The sequence below is a fragment of the Bactrocera oleae genome, chromosome 3 (assembly GCF_042242935.1).
Source record: "Bactrocera oleae isolate idBacOlea1 chromosome 3, idBacOlea1, whole genome shotgun sequence".
Lineage (NCBI taxonomy): Eukaryota > Metazoa > Arthropoda > Insecta > Diptera > Tephritidae > Bactrocera > Bactrocera oleae.
In genome coordinates this window covers 64,387,212-64,412,306 of record NC_091537.1, presented here as the reverse complement: position 1 = coordinate 64,412,306, position 25,095 = coordinate 64,387,212, and the positions used below count along the sequence as shown (strand labels likewise).

The 25,095-nt window shown below is 37.0% G+C and overlaps 1 protein-coding gene and 1 pseudogene across 3 annotated transcripts in view; one reads left to right on the top strand and one right to left on the bottom strand.

The window, feature by feature from the left end:
• Positions 1-25,095, top strand: part of dnt (tyrosine-protein kinase Dnt) — a 221,560-nt gene that overhangs the window by 180,934 nt on the left and 15,531 nt on the right. Inside the window, exon 1 of one of the 3 annotated variants that reach the window (XM_070106751.1) lies at positions 5,049-5,380. The exons of the other annotated variants lie outside the window; for them this stretch is intronic. Within the exon in view, the coding sequence (XP_069962852.1) occupies positions 5,176-5,380 (205 nt within the window). The 5' untranslated portion in view covers positions 5,049-5,175. Of the gene's footprint in view, positions 1-5,048; positions 5,381-25,095 lie in introns of those variants that run through there. 3 annotated transcript variants of the gene reach the window in all.
• On the bottom strand, positions 8,897-10,394 carry LOC138856433 (uncharacterized; annotated as a pseudogene).

The window sequence follows — 25,095 nt, the reverse complement described above, 5'->3', positions numbered from 1 at the left end:
TCTTTTATTAGTTTATGTTAAGGAATATTTCAAAAATAAATAGAAAAATGCATATGTCGAATACTTTCTTTGGCCAGTGTATATTAAATTAACAATGTATTTAAAGTATTTAATTGGATAAGGATTACTGCTGTGTTTATTAAAATCGCTTCAAAAATTAGCTATTATCTGTCGCAAAATAAATTTTTATTGTGGGATATCCATAAGGGATAGAAATATACCACCGCGGGGTTTTCTGTAGACCTTCTCAATGTTTACATTCTTTTAATGAATCTCGTAGGGTTTAGCCCGCGTTTGCAATGTGATGTCGTGAATATCTTACAATCTGTAACTGACTGATATTTTCGATAAAAAATTCGCACTAAGAACTGGGTTCCACATATTCGGTATTTGGGGCTTGATTAGTTTTGTCCAATTTGAATAATTTTTGGAAATTAAAAGAATCAGATCGAATTTAAAATTGTGTTATATGGGAAGTAGTCGTGGATTTTGTCTGATTTCGCCTTACTTAATGTGGTTGAAGTCGGTTGAGTAGGTCCCTTGATATGGGTTTTTACCTAAATGTGGGCGGTGCCACGCATATCTTTCTTTGACACCGGCTCCTATTAAGCTGAATTTTACAATCTCGGGTGTAAAATTTTATTTCTTTGGCACAATTATTTATTAATTAATCGCACTTTTAGTAGTTTTTAATAAAACCGTTTTACGGAGAGTGAGCGGGATTATAATCCGAATTCACCCATTTTAACAGGGTGGGTAGGGATGCCAAAAATATTTGTCGTCCGAGCGAATTCGGTTATTATAGATTGAATGGTTTAGGAGATATGTACATTAAACTTATTACAGGGCAGGGCTAGGCCCATTTAAAAAAAAATGTTACCCGCTGATGCCTCTCCTTAATGCAAATGATTGTACTAAGTAACAACCTGGTGGAGCTTATCTATGGCCCTTTATAGGTTTTCTGCAATACCAGCCCTCTTTGGGTGCTAAGGAACATGTGTAGCAAGTTTCTCAGTTTTTACTGAAGTTATCGCTTACAGAGGGACAGAGCGACAGTCACTCGGAATTCGACTCGTCTCGCCATTCTGATCATTTATATATATATTGTAATATACATATATTACTACATATGGTTCTCGATTAGTTTTAGGTGATACAAACAACCGTTAGGTGAGCAAAACTATTATATCCTGTAGCAACATGTTGCAAGAGTATAAAAATTTAAAAACCTTAAGACTTTGATTTGTATTTCTTATTCGTATTTAATATATTTGTCTTTAGAGTTGTCGCGCTTTCTTAACTCTTTACGTGTGTTTTTTTACCTACGTTCCTTTTGTGGATTCCAAAAAAATAAAATTTAAAAAATCTCATATTATATATATATTCGTGCTTTGTAGTCCCTTTTGTCTTTAAAAACTACGGAACTCTTCCCATGCGGCTCTTCTTAATTTTTTTTAAATTGTATAGTAGAATATTCAATTCAATGGTTAAGGTTTAAGAAAATATATATGTTTTATGACCTTGCCATGCGTACTTAACCCAGAAAATATAAGATGAAAGTTTCCCTCCAAATATAATTCATGTCGTTTCTGAAGTTCCTGTATTTGGATCTCATGTAATGAATATGTCTATTGTCACTACATTATACTTTAGTTATAACATTATGCTATGTAGTTATAACTTTGTTTTGCTACTCATATTGATTTGAGGTTCGACTAATGTGACCACTTAGGTGATTTTAGCCAAGTTCACCATTCCAAAACCCAGTAATTTCCTCTATTCATAAGTATCAATTTCATTTTCTTATAAAATGCTTTAGCATAATCAAAAAATAAAATATCAAATTTATTGTTTCCAATTGGGATTTCCCCGTTTAATTAACCCCTATTTCCATTAAAATTTGGATCTAGTAATCTTTTTCGTTTAATTAACTGCTATTTTCATTGAGAAGATTGGCGAATCCCTTCTTCCACAACTAAAGTACGCTGTAGGCGTTTCAGCTCTCCAGAAATCTGCTCTTTTCTGTCTTTCATTTCTTGAAACCTTTTGTGTTTTGTGTTTTTTTTTTTTTTTGTTAAGAATCAAATGTTGCCCAACATTGCTGTTGGGGTCAATAGCCTGGCTGACTCTCAAAATTAATTGTTCCAATTACGTAGATCCGGCCATGGGAACTCTCTTTCCTTTTAGCTACTGGTGGTTTTAAATGTACATATTGTGAAGTGGGAGTCTCTATGTGCTATGTTGTTTTTGTTTTTAATCTGACAAGAATCCTTCTTAAGGTATTTGCGTGACATTTAAATCAGACCTTATGTCCAATGCATTGTATTTTTAATCATTCAGGCTCAATGCTATTCAGACATAAATCTACTTGTATGAGTGTGTATGTGTGGCATTCAAGCCGTGTTCATTGTAAAATGCCTAATCGCTTAAATATAATATAATAAAAGACCTTCTCAGTTGCCTGTCGCGTATTCGTAAGGCTACTGTCCTTGTTGTTCCCTTAATTATACCACTGTCTCCAGTTACAGATACGAGGAATTTCATTCGTCTTTATGTACGCATGTAACTACTCTTTTGTTTTGGCTAAATTAGTGAGAAAGGTGTAAGGAGGACTAAAACCACCAATGAACATTTTAATAGAAAAATCACACACACACATAAATGCGTTTTCTCAAACACGACGGAATGGACATGTAAAAGAAACTGAGAAAGTATTTCTGAAGCAATAAAGGCATCAATTTACTTAATTTCTGTCTTTTTTCTGCACCGTTTTTCAGCAACACTCCGACAATTGAATTGAATTTTTTTTATTTGTTTCCTTCGTGTAATGGGCACAACTGTGAATGAATAAAATTTGAGCAAACAAGAATGAATTGAAAATTTTCTTTTGCTCTATTGTGATTTTTGCTTTTTACTCATTTGATTAGAAATTTTTATTTACGTTTCGGCGGAGGGTTCTTTTGTAAGCGTCTTTCACTTAGTGTCGCGGACTATCTATATATAATACAGCGGTACCATGATTTGCAGTCCGTCATATCCATCCAAAAGGAATTCAGACGGGATTTTAGCGGCGCTCCCCCGAGTAGATAGACCATTTTGAGGTTGGTAATCATGTTTGCCGAATCTAGAAGTATCACAAAAAGACCGTACCATCAAAATCCGTATGTTCGTGTTCAAGAAACAATCGCGGCTTTTGTATCTTCAACTCAGGCAAATCCAAGAGTTTCAACTTGCAACTTATCGGCGCAACTTTGAGTAGACGGTCATTACAAGGATAATTCATGATGACTTAAACCTGTTTCCGTACAAAGTTCAAATAACAAGCCGGTTCAACTCTCTAGATTTGCATTTCGCTTGGACCTTTGACAAAAAATTACTGAAATAGTGGAAGAAGACAATAACTTGATAAATTGCCTGTTTATGTCTTCTGAGGCCCATCTTGATCCAAACGGAAATGAAAACAATCAAAATTGCCGTATATAGAGTCAATCAAATCCATTAATAATCTAGGATTCGAAACTTCACCCAGAACAAGTCACTGAGTGGTGTGCCATACTTTTTGAAGAAAACGGTCAATGGGCACCTTTATTTTAAGATGTTGAATGCGTTTTTTTACCCAGAACTGGTAGAAACGTAGACGTATCGCTTTCAATAGTGCTTGGTTCCTGCAGGATGGAACAAATGCATACATAGCCAGACCGATTATTGCGAAGCTCCAACGAAAATTTGAAAACAAATTAATATCAAGAAACTTCACTTTCCACGCCCACAAGGTCACCTGACCTGACTGCACCAGACTATTTTATGGGGTTATGTCAAGCAAGAGGTGTGCAAAACAAAACCCAGAAATCAGACTGAATTAAAGCAGTCCATTAAATCGATAATAGAGGCAATCCCGGTTTCCACCCTTCAGGCCGCTGGAGCTTGGCTTACGAAGACTGAGAATATGGAAAAATTTGACACTTTTCAATGCCGACTCTATTGCTAGCAGCAGAAGTTGTTATTTATCTTTTGCTTGTCATGGATATTCGGCTTTTCAATGTCGGTAAGTTCGACCCGTGACATTCTTTTCGAGCGACTTGAATTTCAACTTCACTACTTAATGATACTTTTGACACTGCGAATCTTTGTGCGTTAGCTTTGAAGCATTTAATTTTGTATTGTATTATTTTATTTGTCTCACGGTTGCGGTACCCATTTTAGGGATTTCCAATGCATTAAGCCGGATCCTTGTTATAGACCACCAAATTGATATCAATCTCTGGGTGTGTACGATGAAATAAAGTATTTGAGTGTTGTTTAGTAGAAGCCGACTGTTTACTGAAATTCCCGCAGCGCTCAGAAACAATGCGTAATGCGATTTGAAAACTTAATACGTGTTATTACATGTAAGATTGCAAACATGTTAGTTGAAACATAAAATGTATTAATTTAGACCTTCAATCCTGTTACGGATATAAATTTCGGGGGAAATGATCCGTCCTTTCTTTCAAATGACAGTGTGTCTCTTTTGATAGTTTGGTTTCCTTTGGCAGTTTAAATCTACTTATTTTTTATTTATTTACTGCCGCTTTCACTTGACCGTTTCTCTAAAACCAAATCGATAATTCACCTTGATACCTAGGTATCCACAGTTTTTAATCAATTTATCCGTCAATGTACCAGGTGTACCGGTATGAAGTGAGCGTTAAGATACAAATGTGTTGATAGGGAACATTTGTTGTAAACGAACCTTTATTATTATTATTTTTTTTTTGGTTGGCATTACATCTGTCAAATATATTCAATAACCTTTCAGTCATTGAACAAACAACATCATATTTTTTCATTGTGTTGAAAATGTCAAATTTTGTACCGGAAAGTGATGATTTGCGTAAAGCATTAATTTTTTGTCTCCATTTGAAGAAAAGTACTGCAGAGTCGCATTGAATGATGGCCGATACATATTGTGATCATGCTCTATCAGAATCAATATGCAAAAGATGGCTTCAACGGTTCAGAGATAATGATTTTAATGTGAGAAAGAAAGAAAAAGTTTGAAGGAGCCGAACTGCAAGCAATATTTGATGAAGATGATACTTTGAGTCAAACGCAAATGGCAGCCATGTTAAATGTTGCACAACAAACAATTTCAGACCGTTTGAAAATGGGAAAGATCCAAAAGTATGGAAATGGATGTTACATGAATTAAATGAAAGACAAATGGATAACCGAAAAAGCACTTATGAAATTTTGCTTCAAAGAGATGAAAGAAAATCAGTTTTGCATCGAATTGTCTCTGGCGATGAAAAATGCAATTATTTTAAGAATCCTAAATGGAGAAAAGCATGGGTTAATCCGGGAGAACCATCAACATCGACTGCAAAAAAAGATCGATTCGGTAAGTAGGCAATGTTCTGTGTTTGGTGGGATCAGAAGGGTGTGGTATATCATGAGCTTCTAAAACCTGGAGAAGGTAGGTAGGTAGGTAGAGTGGCTGTCTAACGACGCACCTAGGCCTATGGGAGGCCCATTGTGATACCACCGGGACTACTGTTCCCTCACTCTATCGTCTCCTCTCTGAACCAACCTGTGCTTCTGATGAAGCTCATCAGTATAAATAATTTTATATTAGCAACTTCTGATACGTCGTCAAGGAATCCACGACGGATAGTTGCGATTCTTTTCCTGCATAGAGCTTTACATTCGCATAGAAGATGTTTTACTGTCTCCTCTTCTTCTACTTCTTGGCAGCTTCTACAATAATCGTTGGAAGGTTACACCTAGCCTGCTGGCATGTCTACCAATTAGACAGGGACCTGTTTGTACCCCAATCAGAGTTCTTATATCATTCCTTTTGATTTTTAATAGTCGGTTTGGACGACTCTTGCTCCATTCCTGCCACGTTAGTCTGCTAGTGGAGCAGGTTATGGATTGTCTCCACCGAGACTCTGCTATATTTATAGCATGTTCGTTGATTAAGTGCTTACAAGTTGCCAGGGGCATAAAAATATCCCCTTTTTCAGGGTTAATTGTAACTCGGTGCCTGTTCTGGCTAGTTCATCTGCTTCGCAGTTTCCAGGGATATCACTATGCCCTGGAACCCATTGCAGGTTTATCGTGAAGTAGGATGTTAGATCTTCTAATAGATTAAGACATTCTTTCACTATTTTTGATGAGACCATAGGAGACTTGAGTGACCGCTTGGCTATCCGTATAAATATATATGTTCCTTGTTGTGACACTTTTTGTCAATACGACGAGGCTTTCTTTGATTGCTGTGATCTCCGCCTGGAAACCACTGCAGTGGTCTGGTAAGCGGAAGGCTATTTTGGTGTCTAAAGTTGTGCAAAAGACACCACCTCCCACTCGATTATCTAGTTTGGATCCATCCGTGTAGACGCTAATTCCTGGGTTCCTGTCCACCTCGTCCCTTTCCCACTCCTCTCTGGTGGGGAAGGCAACATTGTGGACGGAATTTAGCTTCAATTCTATTGGACTACAGAAATCCGTGATTTTGGGTAGAAACGGGAACGATCTAAGTATTCTAGAATGCCACTTGTTGCAGGCGACTAATTGGGAGGATTCCCTTAGTCTGAGAGCAGACTTTGCTGCCACTTGCTTACAGAACAGGTCTGTTGGCAATAAATGTAGAATGACGTTTAGTGCCTGGCTAGGCGTTGTTCTAAGAGCTCCGTTAATGCATATACTGGCTGCTCTTTGTATACTTTCCATACGCCTCACCGCGTATTTCTTCTCCATTATTGGCCACCATACCAATATACCGTATGTCATGATTGGTCTGACAACTGCGGTATAGAGCCAATAAGCTATCCGAGGCGTTAGCCCCATTTGGGGCCCACCATCCTTTTACAAGTGTAGAGTGCTGTGGCTGCTTTCTTAACCCTAGCATCCAAGTTTTGTTTCCATGAAAGTTAGTTCGCAACCATTTAGTACTGGTGCCGTAACTACTGGAGTGTTATGTTTCCTGGTAAACAATACTAGCTCTGTCTTACCAGCATTTAAGTTTAATCCACACGATACAGCCCAATGGTTTATATCGTCCAGGATCGTTTGCATAAGGTTTGCGAGAGTATTAGGGAATTTACCTCTAACTGATACTGCCACATCGTCAGCGTAGGCCACAACATGTACCCCCTTCTTCTCTAGATCCCACAGCAACTTGTTCATTGTCAGGATCCAGAGAAGTGGAGATAGCACGCCTCCTTGGGGTGTACCCCTTTGGACGGATCTGCGCATCGTTGACGCTCTCAGCATTGAAATTAATGACCTGCTCGCGAGCATCTGTTCAATTAATTTCCTGAGAGGTTCAGAGATGCCCAGATCCTTAAGCGCACTCAGTATGGCCCTAGGCTGGATGTTATTGAAGGCTCCTTCTATATCTAAGAAGGCGATTAGAGTGTATTCTTTAACTTCTAGAGATTTTTCAATCTCCGTAACCACAGAGATCAGCGCTGTTTCTGTGGATTTACCTTTAGAATACGCATGTTGTGAACTAGTCAACTTGTCTGGTGTTAGTTTGTTTCTTATATGTAATTCTATTAGCCTCTCCAACGTTTTTAGAAGGAACGAGGAGAGACTAATAGGTCTGAAGTCCTTTGGATTTGTATGCGAGCTTTTGCCTGCCTTAGGTATGTATATTACCTTGACTTCCCTCCAAAGCGAAGGTAAATAGTTTAATTGCAGTGCCCCCTTAAGAATGGTAACAAGTCAATCCTTTATGTAATTCTGCGACTGCTGTAATTGAGCCGGGAATAGACCATCTGGTCCCGGCGACTTGAAAGGCTTGAAGCCATTTATTGCCCAGCTTACGTTGCTTTCTGTCACTGTGTTTATAAGAGTGGAGTCTATTTCTGCTCCACTGTCTTGAGTATATTCAACAATATGGCTTTCAGAGCTACCTGGGAAGTGGGTATCCATTAGTAGTAGATTTCCAAGAATTTCTTTTTGCTCTCCTAACTTCATTCTTGTATGACCTAAGGAGGTTGTAGTAATGATCCCAGACTGACTCGCCTTGGGATTGCTTTGCTAAGTTGAACTGCTTTCTGCATTCTTTCTGTAACTTTTTAAGTTCGAGAGGCCACCAGGCCTAATTCTACCTCTACTTCGTGTTATTGGACAAGCCACTTCTAGTGCTTGCCGGCAAGATTCAGTGAATTGATAAACGAGGATGTCGAGATCCTCCTTACTTTTGGGCTGAAACGGCGGAATCATAGGGATACGTTTTTCCAGCTCTTGCATGTGCACCTGCCAGTTCGTTTTCCTATGATTCCTGAAGTTCATGCCTCTATCGGCCCTTTCTTCTAATGTACATTCAATATATCGGTGATCCGAAAATGAATGTTCTTCGAGGACTCTCCATTGGGTTACCCTGTCAAATAGTACTTCCAACACAAGTGTGATATCCAGTACTTCTTGTCGGTTTCTTGTAATGAATGTTGGCGTACTTCCCTTATTACACAGCAATAGCTTAGTGCCTAGTAGGTATTTGAAGAGACACTCACCTCTGTCGTTGACATCTGAGCTGCCCCAGACTGTGTGATGTGCGTTTGAGTCGCATCCAAGTATTATCATGCACTTGGATGCCTCGCTATCCCTTACCACCTCTTTTACCATCAGAGGGGGCACCAGCTCTTCCTCGTACGGCATATAGCACGACACCAGCCGATAACTGCATATGCTCGTTTCCCAGCTTACTGCTACTGTGTCGTTGTTGCTGTAATGATGTAATATAAAAACGTTAAGGTTTTTCTTTGCCATTATGCAGGCTCTGATTTTACCTTGACTATTAGCCATAAATAAATTATAGCTCGGTGTCCTCAGTCCGCAAATACGCCCTCCAGTAACCCATGGCTCCTGAATGAGGACAAATTCAGGCTGTTCTTCTGCCATGCGGTTAATTAGGGCTGCTGAAGCTAGTTTGCTGTGATGAAGATTAATTTGTAGGAGACGCATTAACTAGTGTTGTTTCTGCGTCTTCCTGAGAGTCGCTTAACAGCTCTCTCTCAGTATACAAGTTTACGAGTCTGGCAGCAAGTTCAGACTCGGAAGAACACTCACCTTGCTCTATGCTCTCTATATCGCTTGAGGACTCCACCGGATCTTCCTCTACTTCGCATGTCTCGCTTTCCGATGCTAGATGGTCTGCAGCATCGGCGTCCGACTTGTACGGTGTAATCCTCACTTTCGTGAATCCGTAGTTTATCTCCCCGCCACTTTTCGCCAGCGGTTCGATGGATTCTTTTGTTAGTAATAGCAGAATCTGCATCGTGGCCCTTTTGGTCTCCACGCCAGATTCTGCTATGCTTTCGTCAAACGCCTGTACGAACTTCCACCCCTCCGTGGGCAGACTCGGGTTGCAGGCTCTAATGAGCTGCATTATCTGATCCGGCTGTGATGTTGTAGCCGGGATCCATACCCTTGCCCTTGGTCTGGATGGTGTATCTTTTTTATCCACTGCTATTAGTTTTGCGCCCGGGTACACCTCCCCTACCTTGGCTATAGCTGCTTTGTATAGTGCGACCGATCTCTCGTCATCGCATGCAATCATTTTAATCTGGCCCTGGTACCAGCCGGCATCTGTGCATGACGGTGGCGGACCTGGATTGCTAAGTAGCACTTCCAGCGCCACATTTGTCAGCGCAGCCTTCACCCATTTCCATTGGGCTCTGGGGATTCTTCCTTCGGGGTCCCCCTCATCCAGAACGCCAATGACAATTCGGTCCCGGGCCACTTCTGCAAATGATTTTGCGGGCGTCACGCCCTTGGTTTTCGGTCGTTTGGCTGACGGCTTAGCCTCTTCAGCTGACCTCTGTCGCTTTGCTGCCTTTACTGGAGGTTCCAGTTTAAAATTAGGTATGACCGCCCTCGCGCATTCAATTGATACTAAGAGCTCCTTGGTCAGCTCCTCCTTGGTTGGCGGCTGCAACTCCCCTAACCTCAATAGGTATGCGGCGCGTCGTCTCTCCGCATACCTTGCCTTTGTCGGGTCCTGAATATTGAAAGCGGGCCACTCTCTGGCAGATGCACTTCCAGCAGCAGCCCCTTTGGCATCTCCCCCCGCTTCTCAGTCGTGTTTTGACTACAGGGTTTGGGCCTGGCTGCCTCCGGCGCTGCTACTTTCTGGAGAAACTGTTGATACTAATCGCTACAGACAACATTGATCGAAAACCGATAAGAATGGACACAAAGCAAAATGGGTTCAGGATACAATCAAGGTACTTGGCTGAAGCTGCTACCCCACCCATCGCATTCACCTGATTTGGTCCCCTCCGATTACCATTTGTTTTCATAGTTGGAATACGTATTGGCTGAGCAGCACTTCGTTTCCTACGCAGTAGTCGAAAATTGGGTGCCTGATTGGTTTGCTTTTCGGCAAACATTTCCATTGGCATGGTATCCGCAAATTACCAGAAAGGTGGTCAAAATGCGTAAAAAGCAACAGTCAATACTTTCAATAATTTTTTTTTAATTTACCATTCATAATTGGTATATCATTTTCACAAGAAACTCATTTAAATAAATGTATGGACAGATATATAATATATTAATGTATGGTATACAAATGCACCCTTTATCTATGTATATTAGGTAATGCCATCGTGTAATTATCAAATCAATTTCTGAGTTTCCTGCGTTATGGCGTTAATAAGATAAGAATCATTAAATTGTCTTGGTTATTTAGAATTATATTAAGGGCTTTAAATGTTACTAGTTTTATATCAAATTCAATTAAAAATATTTTTTTGATCTTTTTAACTCCCAAAAATAGTAAAATCTCTATCTTCCATTTCAGAAAACATTTATAAACCCTTTTTTTAAACTAATTTGCACTATTTCATGTTTAGGCAATTTATTTTCACAGATCTTCAGTTGAGCTAGTTAACAGAAACAATGTAAATACTTTAGTTTTTTCTTAACTTCAATATTCCTTCCTCCTTTATAACTTTGCATTGTGTTTTTCATCCATCGGATGCAACTACCTTGTTGTTATATTTAGCGGTATCTTTTTATGCTATTTTGCTTTAACGTATAATTCATTTCTTGGCAATATTCTTTGCTCGTTGTATTTCTGATTCTTTCACTTTTTATGCTTTCGCTCTTAGTTTATTTTCCATTGTTGTTTTAGTGCCACCGTCGTTTTCATCACTGTTATTGCTGTCAACATATACAGTCTCTATTTTTTCTGTTTGTACAGCCATCAACGCGCCAGTAGTTTGTGTAACAATTCAATTTAGTACTACCGTCAGCGTCCATACCCCTCATTTCATTGCAATTATGACGCCGCTTACTTACAATTTTGTTTCCTTCCTCACTGTCTTTTCTTACGACATTCTATTCGTTTATTCGCTGGTTTTTCTGTTGCCGGTTGTTATTGCTGCTATTGTCATTGCCAACAATAAACGATTTTTTATTGGTTCTGGCATTGTTATCTTATGATCCTCGCTGATGGCTGTATTATGCACAGGGCATGGCTTAGCATAAATTTATAAAATTAACTGTTTACCTCCTTATTCTACATCGCAATGATGTCAACGAACTGAAACATTTTTATTTTTTTATTAGTTAACGCACGCTTTCTGCACGTACATTATGCGTAATTTGGAATTCAACATTGTGAAACGTGATTTTTATATAATGCGCGTACGGGGAAATGAAATCCTAGTTTTGACAGTTTATGATTTTCTTAGAAAATAAATAAATATAATAGCTGAAGAATTTAAATGCAAATTAAACGGTGATTTTGAGTCAAATTTACTAAATATTTATCTATAAAAATATAAAATAGTTTTGGTTATTCTTATCATACATAAATATAAGTATGGGGGCATAAGTAGGACGGTTGCTTTCGACAATGCAGCTTAAGGTAACATCATAAAAAACACCTCCTATCATAAATGAATAAGGTAAATAAAACTGTAGAGTAAGACTATAAGGAACTACCTCGTCAGAAATTATTTAATTAATAAAATTATTTTGACCAAGGACGAAAAGCCAATCATCAGAGAGTTGGGTTGTCTGCTTAATTCATTCCACTCGGAATTTAAAATTTCGATCTATTAACATATAGTTTTAAGCCTACATTTCAAAAATGGAAAGAAATTGTTATGTTACCGCTTTAGTAAATTTTATACCTAAATTTTAAAGTAAAATGTCAGAGTTTTGTTACATTGAAAAGTCGTTTGGATATATTTGAACGTGATCGTTGATCTTCACATTTTTGTTTAAGCGCTTAACATTATGATCTCAAGTATACATATTATTAGGGAAAACACAAATCCGTTACCGTCTGGTGTAATACAAAATGTATCAAAAAAGTTCAGGTCTACATAAAAAAAAATAGAAACTATATATGTTGGAATCTCGAGTTTATTCTTAAATTGGATTGGTCCTACTTTAGGCTAAAACTGATGTTCATTATATTTTTACATAGAGAAATGATAGGCTCATATTTTTGAATCCATAAACTATATTTATACTCTTGCAACATGTTGCTACAGACTGTAATAATTTTGTTCACCTAACGGTTGCTAGTATCGCCTAAAAATAATCGAGTTATATTATATATAGGGTTATATATATATAAATGAACTGGATTACAAAATGAGTTGAAGAACGGTTAAGTGTATGTCCACCCATTCAAGCTGTAACTTGAGTAAAAATTGAGATATCGTAATGAAACATTGTACACTTGTGTAAGGAGGAACTCGCAAATGAGCGTATTTGGAATACTGCCACGCTTTGTGGGCGTTAATTGAAAACATAAAAAATACCATAACTAAGCTCTTAGTTGAGATAGAAAACTTTAATTTGATACAGGGGATTGCATTAATTTGATACGGGCACCTGTGGGTTTTTATAAAAAAGGGCCTGGGCCCGCCCTCTATATATATCTCCCGAACCACTTAAGTTAAATCAATAAGATTTCATCAGGACAAATCCTTAAGCACTCCTTTTGACACTGAAAAAATTGATGATTCCATATGATTCCTTAACTTTCCAGTATACAACTCAAGAACCAATCTTTGTATCGGAATAAAACTTTGCACAAATAATACCCTCAAGGTGTTTCATCCTACGCTCAAAAATTGTCAAAATCGGACTATAACTTTTGAAGAACCCATACGCCAAATATGAGGACCTCAGTGCGTATGGCTGACTTTTTTCTAAAAATATCGGTCAATCTGTAAGATATATTATTGAAATTCGGGGAAAATGTTTCTTTGATAATATTATACCTTTGTGGCAGTACTACCCTTAGCCTCCATAGACCTAATATAAAGATTTTCGAACTTCCAGTTGACTTTTTACCACATATACCGGCCAATGTTATTTGAATGAAATTGATTGTTTTGCTAAGAACAGTGTATCTTTGTGCCAAAAATTGATAAAATCTGGCGAAAACTTGTCTTAACCCCCATATACCTGATGTTCACGCTTTTGAAACTTTACTCCATATATGTTTATATTTATATGTTTTTAAAATTGCTTGAAAATAAATTCTCAAGTATACCTAAGCAACGTCAAAAACTAATGCAATCAGCCCTTCTATTTCTCTCCCTCAATGATTTTAGTATAATTTTCGCTGATGGGAAGTAAAATATAGCGATAAAACTAAGGGAGGCTATGGCCTATAATTAAGTTATAAATATACAAATTTGATTATAAATCATTCACGATTTCGTCGAACAATGAAGTAGAACCCTTTCGCTACATTTTTAAATATTACCAACACCTGAAGGTATTTAGCTGGTTTTGACTCTTGCAAGAATATGAAATGTTCGCTTACACCCGGACTTAATTCGCCTATATACAACTACTTTCGGGAGAGCGTCCTTCTCTGGAGCTCTGCCTAGTAAATCTAATCTTTGTAGTTCTCTTGCGTTCTCTCTCTTTCTCTGCTCACCTCTTGAGCCTTCCAGATTTTTTAATATGTCAAAGTTTTCTAGTACAAACTTAGATTCGAAAACATACATATTCTCCTACATGTATGAATGGATGTAAATGAAAGTGCTAACTAGGCCATAATCGGCTTCAAAGATAGCGATTAATTTCTAGCACTGCTTTCGTTCGCACTTTACTTTGACGATTTATTTTTAACTTGTATTGTGCCTTTCATCTTGGTAAATGTATACGAACGTACAAACATTGGTGGCACTCATTCGCCACCGGAGTCAACATGGCCTGATTTTTGGCACCCGAAGCACAAGTGCATGCTGTCATCACAAAAATATTCATCAGTAATCATCATCAGTTTCAATACTAGAACTCACAGATTGAACCATATGTTCGGAAAAAATCATCCATATGTTATGCACTGGGGTGTCTGTGTTCTTGAAATGTTATAACACGATTTCGACTAAGATTCCATACCTTGAGGGCACTATGAGGGCAAATTTTTTACTCATAATTTCATTGATATTTGGTTTTTAGAAGTGAAAGAATAAGATGGAATTTAAAAGTTTACTGTATGGGACGTAGGAGTGGTTGCCAACTGGTTTCACAGCGTATAATAGAAATGTTTGGGTTACTTCACACGCCAAATTTGGTTGGAATTGGTTAAGTAGCTCCTGAGTTATAGGATTTTACCTAAAGGTGAGCGGTGCCACGCCCATTATCCAATTTTTACTCCTGCTCCTATAAATCTGTTCCCTGCCATTTTGTTTGTGAAGTTCAATGCTTATGGATGCATTTATGAGTGAGTTATCGTAGTGTTAGCGTGAATATTATCTGATTTTATCCAAAGCGTATGAAGAAATGCTAAAAGGTTTTCTTCTCAGCGAGTTTGGTTGATTTAGTTGTAGCGGTGTTTAAGATGAATATGTAAATTAAACCATTTAGAAGTTGCCCCCCCGTCCACTTTTTAAAAATTTTCAGCCCACATGTTACAGTTTTGTGTCTTAATTCAGTTCTGCGATTGACAGGGAATAAGTTTAATCAAAATATCTGAATTTTTGCTCAAGTTATCGTTTCACAGACGGACAAACATACAAACAGACAGTCACTCGGATTTCAACTTGTCTCATCATCCTGATCATTTATACTATATCTAATCGATTAGTTTTAGAAGATACAAAACGATTATACTCTGTAGCAACATGCTGCGAGAGTATAAAAAATCGTTGACACATCGGTCCTCGCACTTACAGATTAGTGAAACTGTCATAGGGATTGCCAACGTTTAGAGACAAGTGTAGAGGTTTACAGATTAAATATTCTTTTGTATTATAATAAAGCAAAAATGTCTTAGTGCTGGTCGATCCCTCGACTGAGCCGACTGTAGGAAATAATTTGTAGTGAGGATAATACAGTAATATATGTATACACATATGTTGCATCGACGCGGGTCGAGGACCTGTTATAAATTTTTTTTGTTTAATAAATGCTTTAAATCTGTTTAGGTGATATCTAAAGTTCTTTTGCAAAAAAATTATATTGATAGTAGTCAAATATGGTAGATACTATTTTTAATAGAGCTCGCTCCTCGGTAAGTACTAAATTTTGTTCTGAACTACAGATCAGGTCAATCTGTACACATCCTTGCTCAAAATTTAATTTGCTGTTACAGTTTGGAGATGAAAGAGCACTACACAGCAATAATGTTACATGAATAATTTTCCTCCTTCGTCACCGCATACTCTTTGTCAATCTTTTGTGTGTCTTAGGTGGTAGCGTTTGAATTCCCTATGCCCCAGCTGTAATAATGCACGCTTGTCGTAGGATGTGTCATGCGCGTCAATACAAATGCTGTTGACATCAAAACTAATACTGTTAGTAATGTCGAAAACTTGCTTGGTATGTGATTTGCACTCCCCCTTCACCACCATCCCCACAGCCGTCAAAGCTGTTTTTGATTTTATGCTGATGATGATGTTATCTTTTCACCTTTCGCTCCCGCTAAACAACACAGTGCGCATACGTATAGCACCAGCTGCTACGCCCGCCTTCGCCGAAAAGCCTGCCGGTCTGATTGTTTTGCTGTTTCTTGCTTTTATTGCTGTTGTAATTCTGATGCGATACAGTTGAAGGTGGTGGCATAGGTGTAGATTTGCAAAAAGTGCAAAAACATTTTAAGATCTTGTCTGCGTTTGCTCATCATCATTGTGGCATTTTTGGTGATAACCAAACTTACTCCGTCCCTACTTTTGCTTTTACGCTCGCATGTCAATTGCTATTACTATCTGCTATCCTGCGTTGGTTTCTCTCCTTTTTGAATTGCTTTGATGCGCGTTTTTCGTTGTTCACACTGCGCCGACTTGTTTTTGAATTTAGCAGCTTTCCAGCCAGAACGGTTCGCACCTTTTCGGGGGTGACAATATAGGATTAAAGCAGATTAAAAACGTAATAAAAAACTTAGCTATGTAGTATTGAAAAGTAGGGTGAGAAATGAATAAGGGAAAAAGCGAGAGGTACATAGAAGTACGAGGTGGCACACTTTACCCCATTGCCGCTGCCTCTCAACGTGTTTTGCGGAAATTACTTTCCTTTATTAAGTGCGATGGCTTTACTGGCTGCACATTTGTGCCACTCCGTGTCTTTCGTTATATCTTCGACTCAGGTGACAAAAAGGGACACCGCTGTCATTGCGGCAATGTAGGTGGCGTTTTTTCGTCAGCAAAAGTAGATACAAGTAGTGTTGACCAGCAAGATATAAGCCGCTTGTCAGTGTTGATACAATTACCCACCTGGCGTTGGACTCCGCGTTGATCTTGATGCAAATTTATTTGAGATTGAAATTTGTTACAATTTTGTGTTTATTGAATTTGGCCCGCTTGATACATTTTATAGGAAATGTAGTCAATGCATTGCCGGTATTCAACTTGTAAAACGCGTAGTGGGTCAAAGCTTGATCACACGCCCACAGAGACCTTTGTTTGTATTTTCGATTTATTTGCTTTCAAATAGAAGTGTGTTGGCCAATTTTTAGTTCAAGAGAAATCATGTACATTGTATACATTTTTTATACACAAAACCAAGTCGTTATTTCAGTGCTTATGTCAGTTCAATAACTTACTTAAAGACAATGAGCAGTGGACAACTTTTCTTCTAGGGATCGCACTCTTCTACTACCTTCAAGGAAAGTTTTGACATGGAAAAGCTTATACTATAATTACGTGAACTAAACGAAAGTATTTTAATAAGAATAAGGCAAAATGCTTCATGATTTGAAGTACTCTCATTTAGGTTAGCTTTCCTTTATTCTTTGGTTCGGGTAATTTTCTCTGTCTTTTAACAAGTTTTTTTTTGCATCACGCTCCCACAACAGAAAAATTTTCTATACTTGCAAATGAGTTAAGAATGCTTATTATGGGATAACGACACTTCGAAGGTTACAAGTTACAGAAGTGAAATTATATATGATTCAAAATCTATAATATTGAAAAAACTGTACATTATTTACCATTTTATGTGGAAGGTATGTATATGAAATGTGATTGTAAACTCAAGTACGATAATAAGTACATATATAAAGGCTTCTCCAATAAGAGTGATATGTTTAAAATTAAAACACGCTAATTGTTTAGGAAATTCAAATGTTTTGTATATAGTGTGAAGTAAACACAATTAAGTTCTGAAAGTAACATCATTCGAATGGCCTTTATGACTTCTTTTGCAGGAAAGAATTCGATAAACCCAACTTTTGAGTACTTTTTTCAAATCAAGTCGTATGTCATGAATAGCATGTTCAATATTGACTTTCAAACCACTCCTCAAGAAGTAGTCTAGTGGTGGTAAATACCAACTTCTTGAAGGCCATTCAATGTCACAATTTCTTGAAATTATTGCATCTCCAAACTTTTCTCGCAATACTTCGGTTGTTGCACGTGCTGTGTGGCACGTAGCCCCGTCTTGTTGGAACCAGATGTTGTCAAGATCAACTTCCCTCAATTGCGACGAGTAAAAGTGGTTTACCATCGATTTCCATTGACAGTAACGGTGCCACCAGCTTCATCAAAAACCACACCAAACTGTCAATTGGGGAATGTAATCGTTGTTCATGAATAATTGTGGATTTTTTTCGCACCAGTATCCACAGTTTTGTTTATTACCGCACTACCCATATGAAAGTGAGCCTCATTGGAGGAGACCATAAAATGGTAAAAGCGCTTTTTATTTTGATAATAAAATTGAAGAATTTGTAAACGTTGTTCTTGCGTATATCTTTCTATGATGAAATCGTAAACATTACGGAATACACTGAAAAAAAATTACAAAATTAGCTTAGATGATGTTTTTGCTTAATTATTAAATATTCTGTTGGCAATGAGGACAAAAACTGTGAAATTAAATTCACATTTATCTGTCTGACATGGAGGAATGTTTAACGGACTAATAATATAAAAGGTGCGTTCCAAAGTAAACAGGACTTTAAAAAAAAAAAATCAAATACTTTTATCGGCTAAATCAATTAATTTTATTCAAAATAGTCTCCTTTTGCTTTAATACAGCTTTTTGCACGGTCCAAAAGCATGTCGAACGAATGTTTTAGCTCGTTGCCCGGTATGACCGCCAGTATGCCGGTGCAATCCTTTTGAATGGCCTCCACGTCTGCATAACGCTTTCCTTTCATCGGCAAATGCATTTTTCCGAAAAGGTAGAAGTCGCACGGTGCCATATCAGGTAAATACGGTGAGTGGTTGTTTGTGATTTTTGATCAAATAATCGGCCAAAAGCGTCGATCGATGAGACGGCGCAGTATCGTGCAACAAACGCCAACTTCCATCTTCGCGATATTCGGGCCGAACACTTCAAATACGGTGCACCAAACGCTTCAAAACTCCAAGGTAGAATACCGCATTAACGTTTTGGCCGGGTGGAACAAATTCTTTGTGGACAATACCCTTAGAATCATAAAAACAAATCAGCATTGTCTTCACTTTTGACTTCTCCAGGTGTGATTTGTTGGGTTTCGGCTCATTTCTCATTTATGTCCTCACGACCACTTTGAAAACGTTGAAACCACTCGTTCACTCTGCTACGGGATAGGCAATCATCGCCATAAACTTGTTTCATCAATGGAAACGTTTCGGTAAAAGTTTTACCAATTTTAAAACAAAATTCAATATTGGCTCTTTGTTCGAAGCTCATTTTCGCACTGATGACAAAAACATACTGACACTTAAACACCATAACTTCACTTCCAACAAACGACTGGAAGTCGATAAAGAATAGCAGATTCTAACACACTAGTCGACATATAGATGGCGCCACTAGAGTTTACTTTGTTACTTTTTTACTGTTTACTTTGGAACGCACCTTGTACTATACAAACATATGTATTTATTTTGATTATGTTTTATCAAATTTTCTCATCTACAGAATCGATAATTTTGTTTTGTTAACATTTTAATCTGTTAAAAAAAGATCGTTATTGCCAAAGCCGGTTGTTTCAAAAACCCCAAGCATCTAGTTCAATATACAACCTGACATAACTATTGAAAAGCCAATATAATTAAGTTAGCTAAGTCTTCCATAAAAAAATAAGTTACTAACTTAAGGTGTCCTGGTCAAAACCATCAAAGCCAGAAAATTTCAAAAGACAAAAAAAAATACAAAAACATACTTCAAAGCTGCTATTTGTTTTACTCCAATAACTTCATTGGTGCTTGCTTTATATTCTGTAAAGTGTGAGAATAATTTGGAATCAAAAATTGTGATATATGGAAAGTAGGAGTGGTTGTAGTCCGATTTCACCCATTTTCACAATGTATCATAAGAATGTTAGGAGGTCGTGTAGCTCCTGAGATATAGGACTTAAACTAAAGGCGGGTGACTTTTCCCTTGTCTAACTTTATACCGCCTCCTATGAACATCTTTCATGCTATGAAATTGAATGCTTCTGACGAATTTATTTAGTGTGTTATCTTTTTTAAAATTTTCATACCTCAAATCTACATTCCTACTTCGATTCCTTTACCTAAATTCAGTTTTGTAAATTAGTTTGTGAATTAGATAAAGCCCTTAATCCGAACGGGCCCGAACGCCCATATCGACCTTCTTATGGTGACAAGGCATATGTGTACTAAGTTTTATCAAGCTATATAAATTTTTACTCAACTTATCGCTTTCACAAGCAGACGTGCGTACAGACAGTCACCCGGAATTCAACATGTTGAGAGAGTGGAAGAAATAATTAATAATGTAGTTTATAACGCAAAAAAAACTATTGAGTTAATCTGACTTCATCTCCAAATAATTGACTGCAGTAAAAAGGAGATCATACGATGAATAATAAAGTGCATAAAATTAATAACACTATACAACATTATCAACTTCTTTTCAGCGGTACAGAATTTTCTACAGCCTCTCAAGGCTCCCTGCATCCAAATCTATTTTCTGCGAAGCCTTTTTTTTAATTTTCTAAACTGAAGACAGAGCGAACCAATCGAAAAAATATCGTTGTCTAATATCATGTTTTTTTCAATTTTGTAAACAAAACCATAAAATGTATATGCTTTGCTTAAATTCTTGATTAAAAATCAAATTTTAATCCGTATTGATTTTTTTCCCACAGTGTCATACACTCGTACATACCAATTCGTGTTTTGTTTTATTTATACTGATCCTACCACCCCTTCTCACCTGTTCGTCAAATTCATTTAAATGTTGAAGGCGTATCGGATTTCCGTCTTGATCATTTAATCTTATTCACTTTACTTTCAGTATATTTCGCTTTTTCTTGTTGAAGGTTTGGTTTCATTTTATTCATGTGTCGCTGTCGTTTTTCTTTATTTGCTTTGGCTTAAAGTCCTTTTTACTTTATCCATTTTGCGGCTGCGACCGCACCACAAAAGCGATTTCAGTTCTTTCTTTCCTTTTTGGAGCACACTTCCTTTAATTGTTTCTTTATACCTTTGACAATTTTCGCTTTGACTTCGTAGCAAAAAAGTTTACGCTTGCTTATATTACTTATTAGTTTACGTTAAGTTTGTGTGAGAAACAGTCTTTCAAGTTCCGACTGCGTCGAACTTCTTTTTTTCAGCCTTAAGTCGGACACCATAATTTTCCTATCAGCCATATTCACACTTGACCATTAAGTAACTTTTATTAATTGCATGAAGTGTTTCCCACAATTGTTAATTTCAGCTTCAGCTACTTGCTTGCTCACTCACACACACTACAGGCACCACTTGACCGTCTTCATACTCGCCTTCGCCGGCAATCCTCATTCGTTGCTATTAATGCTTAAGTGCTTAATTGTTGTGTTACAAAATTGCTTTGTCAATATTTTCTTATAAGCACCCAACTGAAGGCTTTCACATCATTCTTTCCGTTGCAAAGTAATCTGAACACATATGTATGTGTGTTTGTGTGCGTGTACTTTCGAGCGTGCCATCAACCTACTCATTAGGCGCCTCACTATTAACCGCAATTAAGCTTTTAACATTGACCAAAGAACAGACTCGCACACTCGCAATCACTTGAGCGGACACAAAAGCATGTGCATGAGTAAGTGCCTATCATTCACATAGCAACGGCACTATTGCCTCCATATCACACGTCGTTGCAGGCATAATGTACACATATGTACATATGCATGGGTGCAGTTATACACATTTCCATACCTCATTGTGCCATACTTATAGACGTACGAAAGTGGTAATATGTAGTGTGTCTGACGTACATGCTGTTGATAAGGATTTCGATTGTACTTCGTTGACTGGCCTATCTCCCCTGAATACAATCTCAAAATAAAATGTGCCGAAGCGAAGCCTGACAATGTGGCTTTTGCTAAACTCTCTAAAGCCATCATAACCTTATTATTTGCTTAATATAATATATACTTATAAGCACATTTACATTAAAAGTATGCATGTATGTATGTATGTATTTTTTGTTTGTTGTACAATAAAAATTGGTGGGGAAAGATCTTTCAAAGGAATTTAAAAGCAAAGAGTGGTATACGATAAGTACGAGTGGTAGCCATAAAAATGTTCAGACTAATAAAGCAAAAGACGATTCGTTAGAGCAACCATTCTTTGGCAAGTGTATTGTTATTGCAACGGCAGAATATATTCCCTAAATAATACAAGAAGTTCTGCAGAGTTGACAGCCTCGGCACAATTTGTTCTGGTTATGTAGCGGCAGTTGTGAGAAACGGTCTGTGATTATATCAAATAGTGTGCATTTTGTCAGTACTAAGGGTCGAGACCAAGAAATTTAATGCTCTTTTATATATGCAACACAATTGTACTTATTATTCAACAGTTTTTCTGCCTCCGTTGTACAACGCTCACTCTAAAACTGGACTTACTAATCGAGAACTAAAATTAGAAATTATTTTTGTACAGTTCAAAGTTTCAACTTATATGCTCCTACAAGTGCTTACATCTGTCAGATTTTTAAGGACACTAAGTCGGAGTGCACACACAAAGATTTTGGTTGCCCAAGCAAAGGGACCTAGTCGCTCACCTTTGGGCAACATATTTTTTGTTTTTGTTCGTAACTTTCGCTGCTACGTGGTTCGGCATTCTTTTTTATTTTGAAATTCTTTCCATGGTTACAATTGCGCTCAGTTTTAAGTGAATACTTACACCATGTTCGGAAATTTAAATTTTATCGTATATATGCGTACAATATATGCATAATGTAATTGAAATATTTTAGAATTCGGCAAAAGAGGATATAATATAGCTAATGAAAAATAAGTTTTTGTAATGCATAGTTGAAAGAATTTGAGAATATGGTATGGAAGGGAATGCAGAAAATTTGTCGACTTAAGTTGCTGGACTCATGTCGCCAGTGACTGGGTGGGGTAAGTTCCACTGATTTTTGACCGAAGAAGGACGTACGACTGTTAAGTTTCTTTTGGAGAACTTTTTGCTGTTAGAAACAGAAACCATCGAATGTTTATCGAAACCTGTGATGGAACGCTTGCTTAAAGAAAACATTCTTTGGTTTTTAGGCAAATACAAGACGATAAACCAAATTGTAGTATGATTATGTAAGGTTTTCATACTACGTTTATATATAATATTATAATATTAAAACGTTTTCGATTTGTAGATAATTCTAGAACCCAGTCGATTTAGCTAAACTCACTTTTTTCCAAAATTATTAAGGCTGGAATATGATGTATGATTACTGAAAAGTACATGTTGCATAGTCTATAATAGTTTTGATCACCTTACGTACTACATATGTTTGCCGAATATATTATTCAAAGTGCAACTTATTTTTAGTAAAAAGAAGTGGAAATATTATATTCAGAAACGGTTAAGATCGAACCTGAAGTTACCCGGATCTCCATACATCCAATTTATATACTCTCGATTCACAACTTCGTTTTCTTTTATTATAAACGACTAAAATGTTCTGATCTATTCAATATCATAAACAGAACATATTAAATAATAAAGTATATATTAGAAATTCAATATTTTTCTTAATAATTGGAATTACAAATTTCTAGAATTTTAAGGTAGTTTGATACTTTTAGTATACTGTTATTGATATTGCCGATAGTTATCAATGCTGGGGAACCGCTTCCACCAGTAGTTTTTAACTTTTTATTTAATGTTATGAAATAATAACAAAAGATTTACTGTGTTACTACACGACTAGACAAACAATTTTATTACTAACACATTTTCAACACACATAAGTTACCACGAAAAAAAACGACTTCACGGGAAAATCGTTCTTATTTAAAAATTGGAAGTTTTTTATTTGATACAGCTATAGACAGCAGCGAATCGAGATATATATATACAAGATGTTCAAACAGACAAGCAGCATTTACCATGACACTTAATCTTAACTTAATAAGTATGTAAATACATTTTCTGTAACAAGTTACTTTGTATTACAACTGTTTAAAGATATTTTTCGTTTAAGCCATTCATGATAGTAAAACTTGAGTAAAATCTGAAAACCAAATTTGGAAGCTTGATGAACCACTTAAATATGAATGCGCTCTTCTCAAATACAACTCGCATTTTCGTTTTGCACTCATATGTGAATTTTTTGACAAAATTACAGAAATGGACAATTGTGTCACTGTTCTGTTTACTAAAAATTTTATTAATTACTTTCTCTTTAAGAATTTAACATTACTTCCATAGTTCAGATCGCAGAAGAGTTTTTAACCTTGAAAAGTCTAAGAGCTCTTAAGACCTGATCGTTTTAATCAGCTCCATTCCCTTTTTTTGCTTTTTCTTCTATTGAGGCTAGGTTTGTATACTACTGGGTTACTTTACATTTTGAGCAGTCACGTGCATTAAACGCTTTCTAAAACGAGAATTTATTTTAATTAGTTTGTTCGAAATTGTACAACGTATGGAGGAATCGCAATTAATGTTTATAATATACATATATACAGGCATAGTACGAGTTAGCTCTGCAGCGGAGCAACAAAGTGCTTCGGGCATTTTTTGAAAAGTTGTTTTATAAAATTTGTTTGCAATGAAACCTTCTACCTATGGACCACAAGGATACCTACCTCGAGGAAGCTAAGTAAGACTGCATTTATGGGGCAAATCGTCAACATTCTACAACTTTCATTAGCGCTAGACAAATTACAGAGTATGGAGTTGAGTTACATTTTGTTGCTTTCGCACAATAACAGTATCGGTGGGAGCGTCTTCGATGCGAAAGGGGTATACATACGTGTTTTTATAGCATTTGAAATGCCAAAAGCGCGAGCTGTAGCTGGCCAAGAAAGGGCTAAGTTCCATAAATACTCACATCCAAATCCACAAACATATATTTTATCTACAAGTATACACTTTTAGATGATGGTAATCTGTACACTTTCGAGTACATGTTGAGCTTCGCGCTTTCCTTTAAATTGATGCTTTTAAATTTTTATTGGCTGATTGACTGGCAGATAAATTAGAGTGCGAAATGCCACAGTGCCAGTCAAGAATATTTAACGTTTTACATTTATCTCTAAATCAGTGCTGGTGGTGCTAGTAATCAACTTGTCGCATGCTTTCCACTTTCAGAAGTGTTGAAAAGTTCTCTTTGAGACGTGCATGGGCTCCGACAATCAAATTGTGTAGCAAAGTTTGTGAAATTAGATTGTCGTTGTCGTCTGTCTGTTGATGTGTCTCCTGCAGCACAGTGGTGTTTCAATTTTAGGCAATTTTGAAT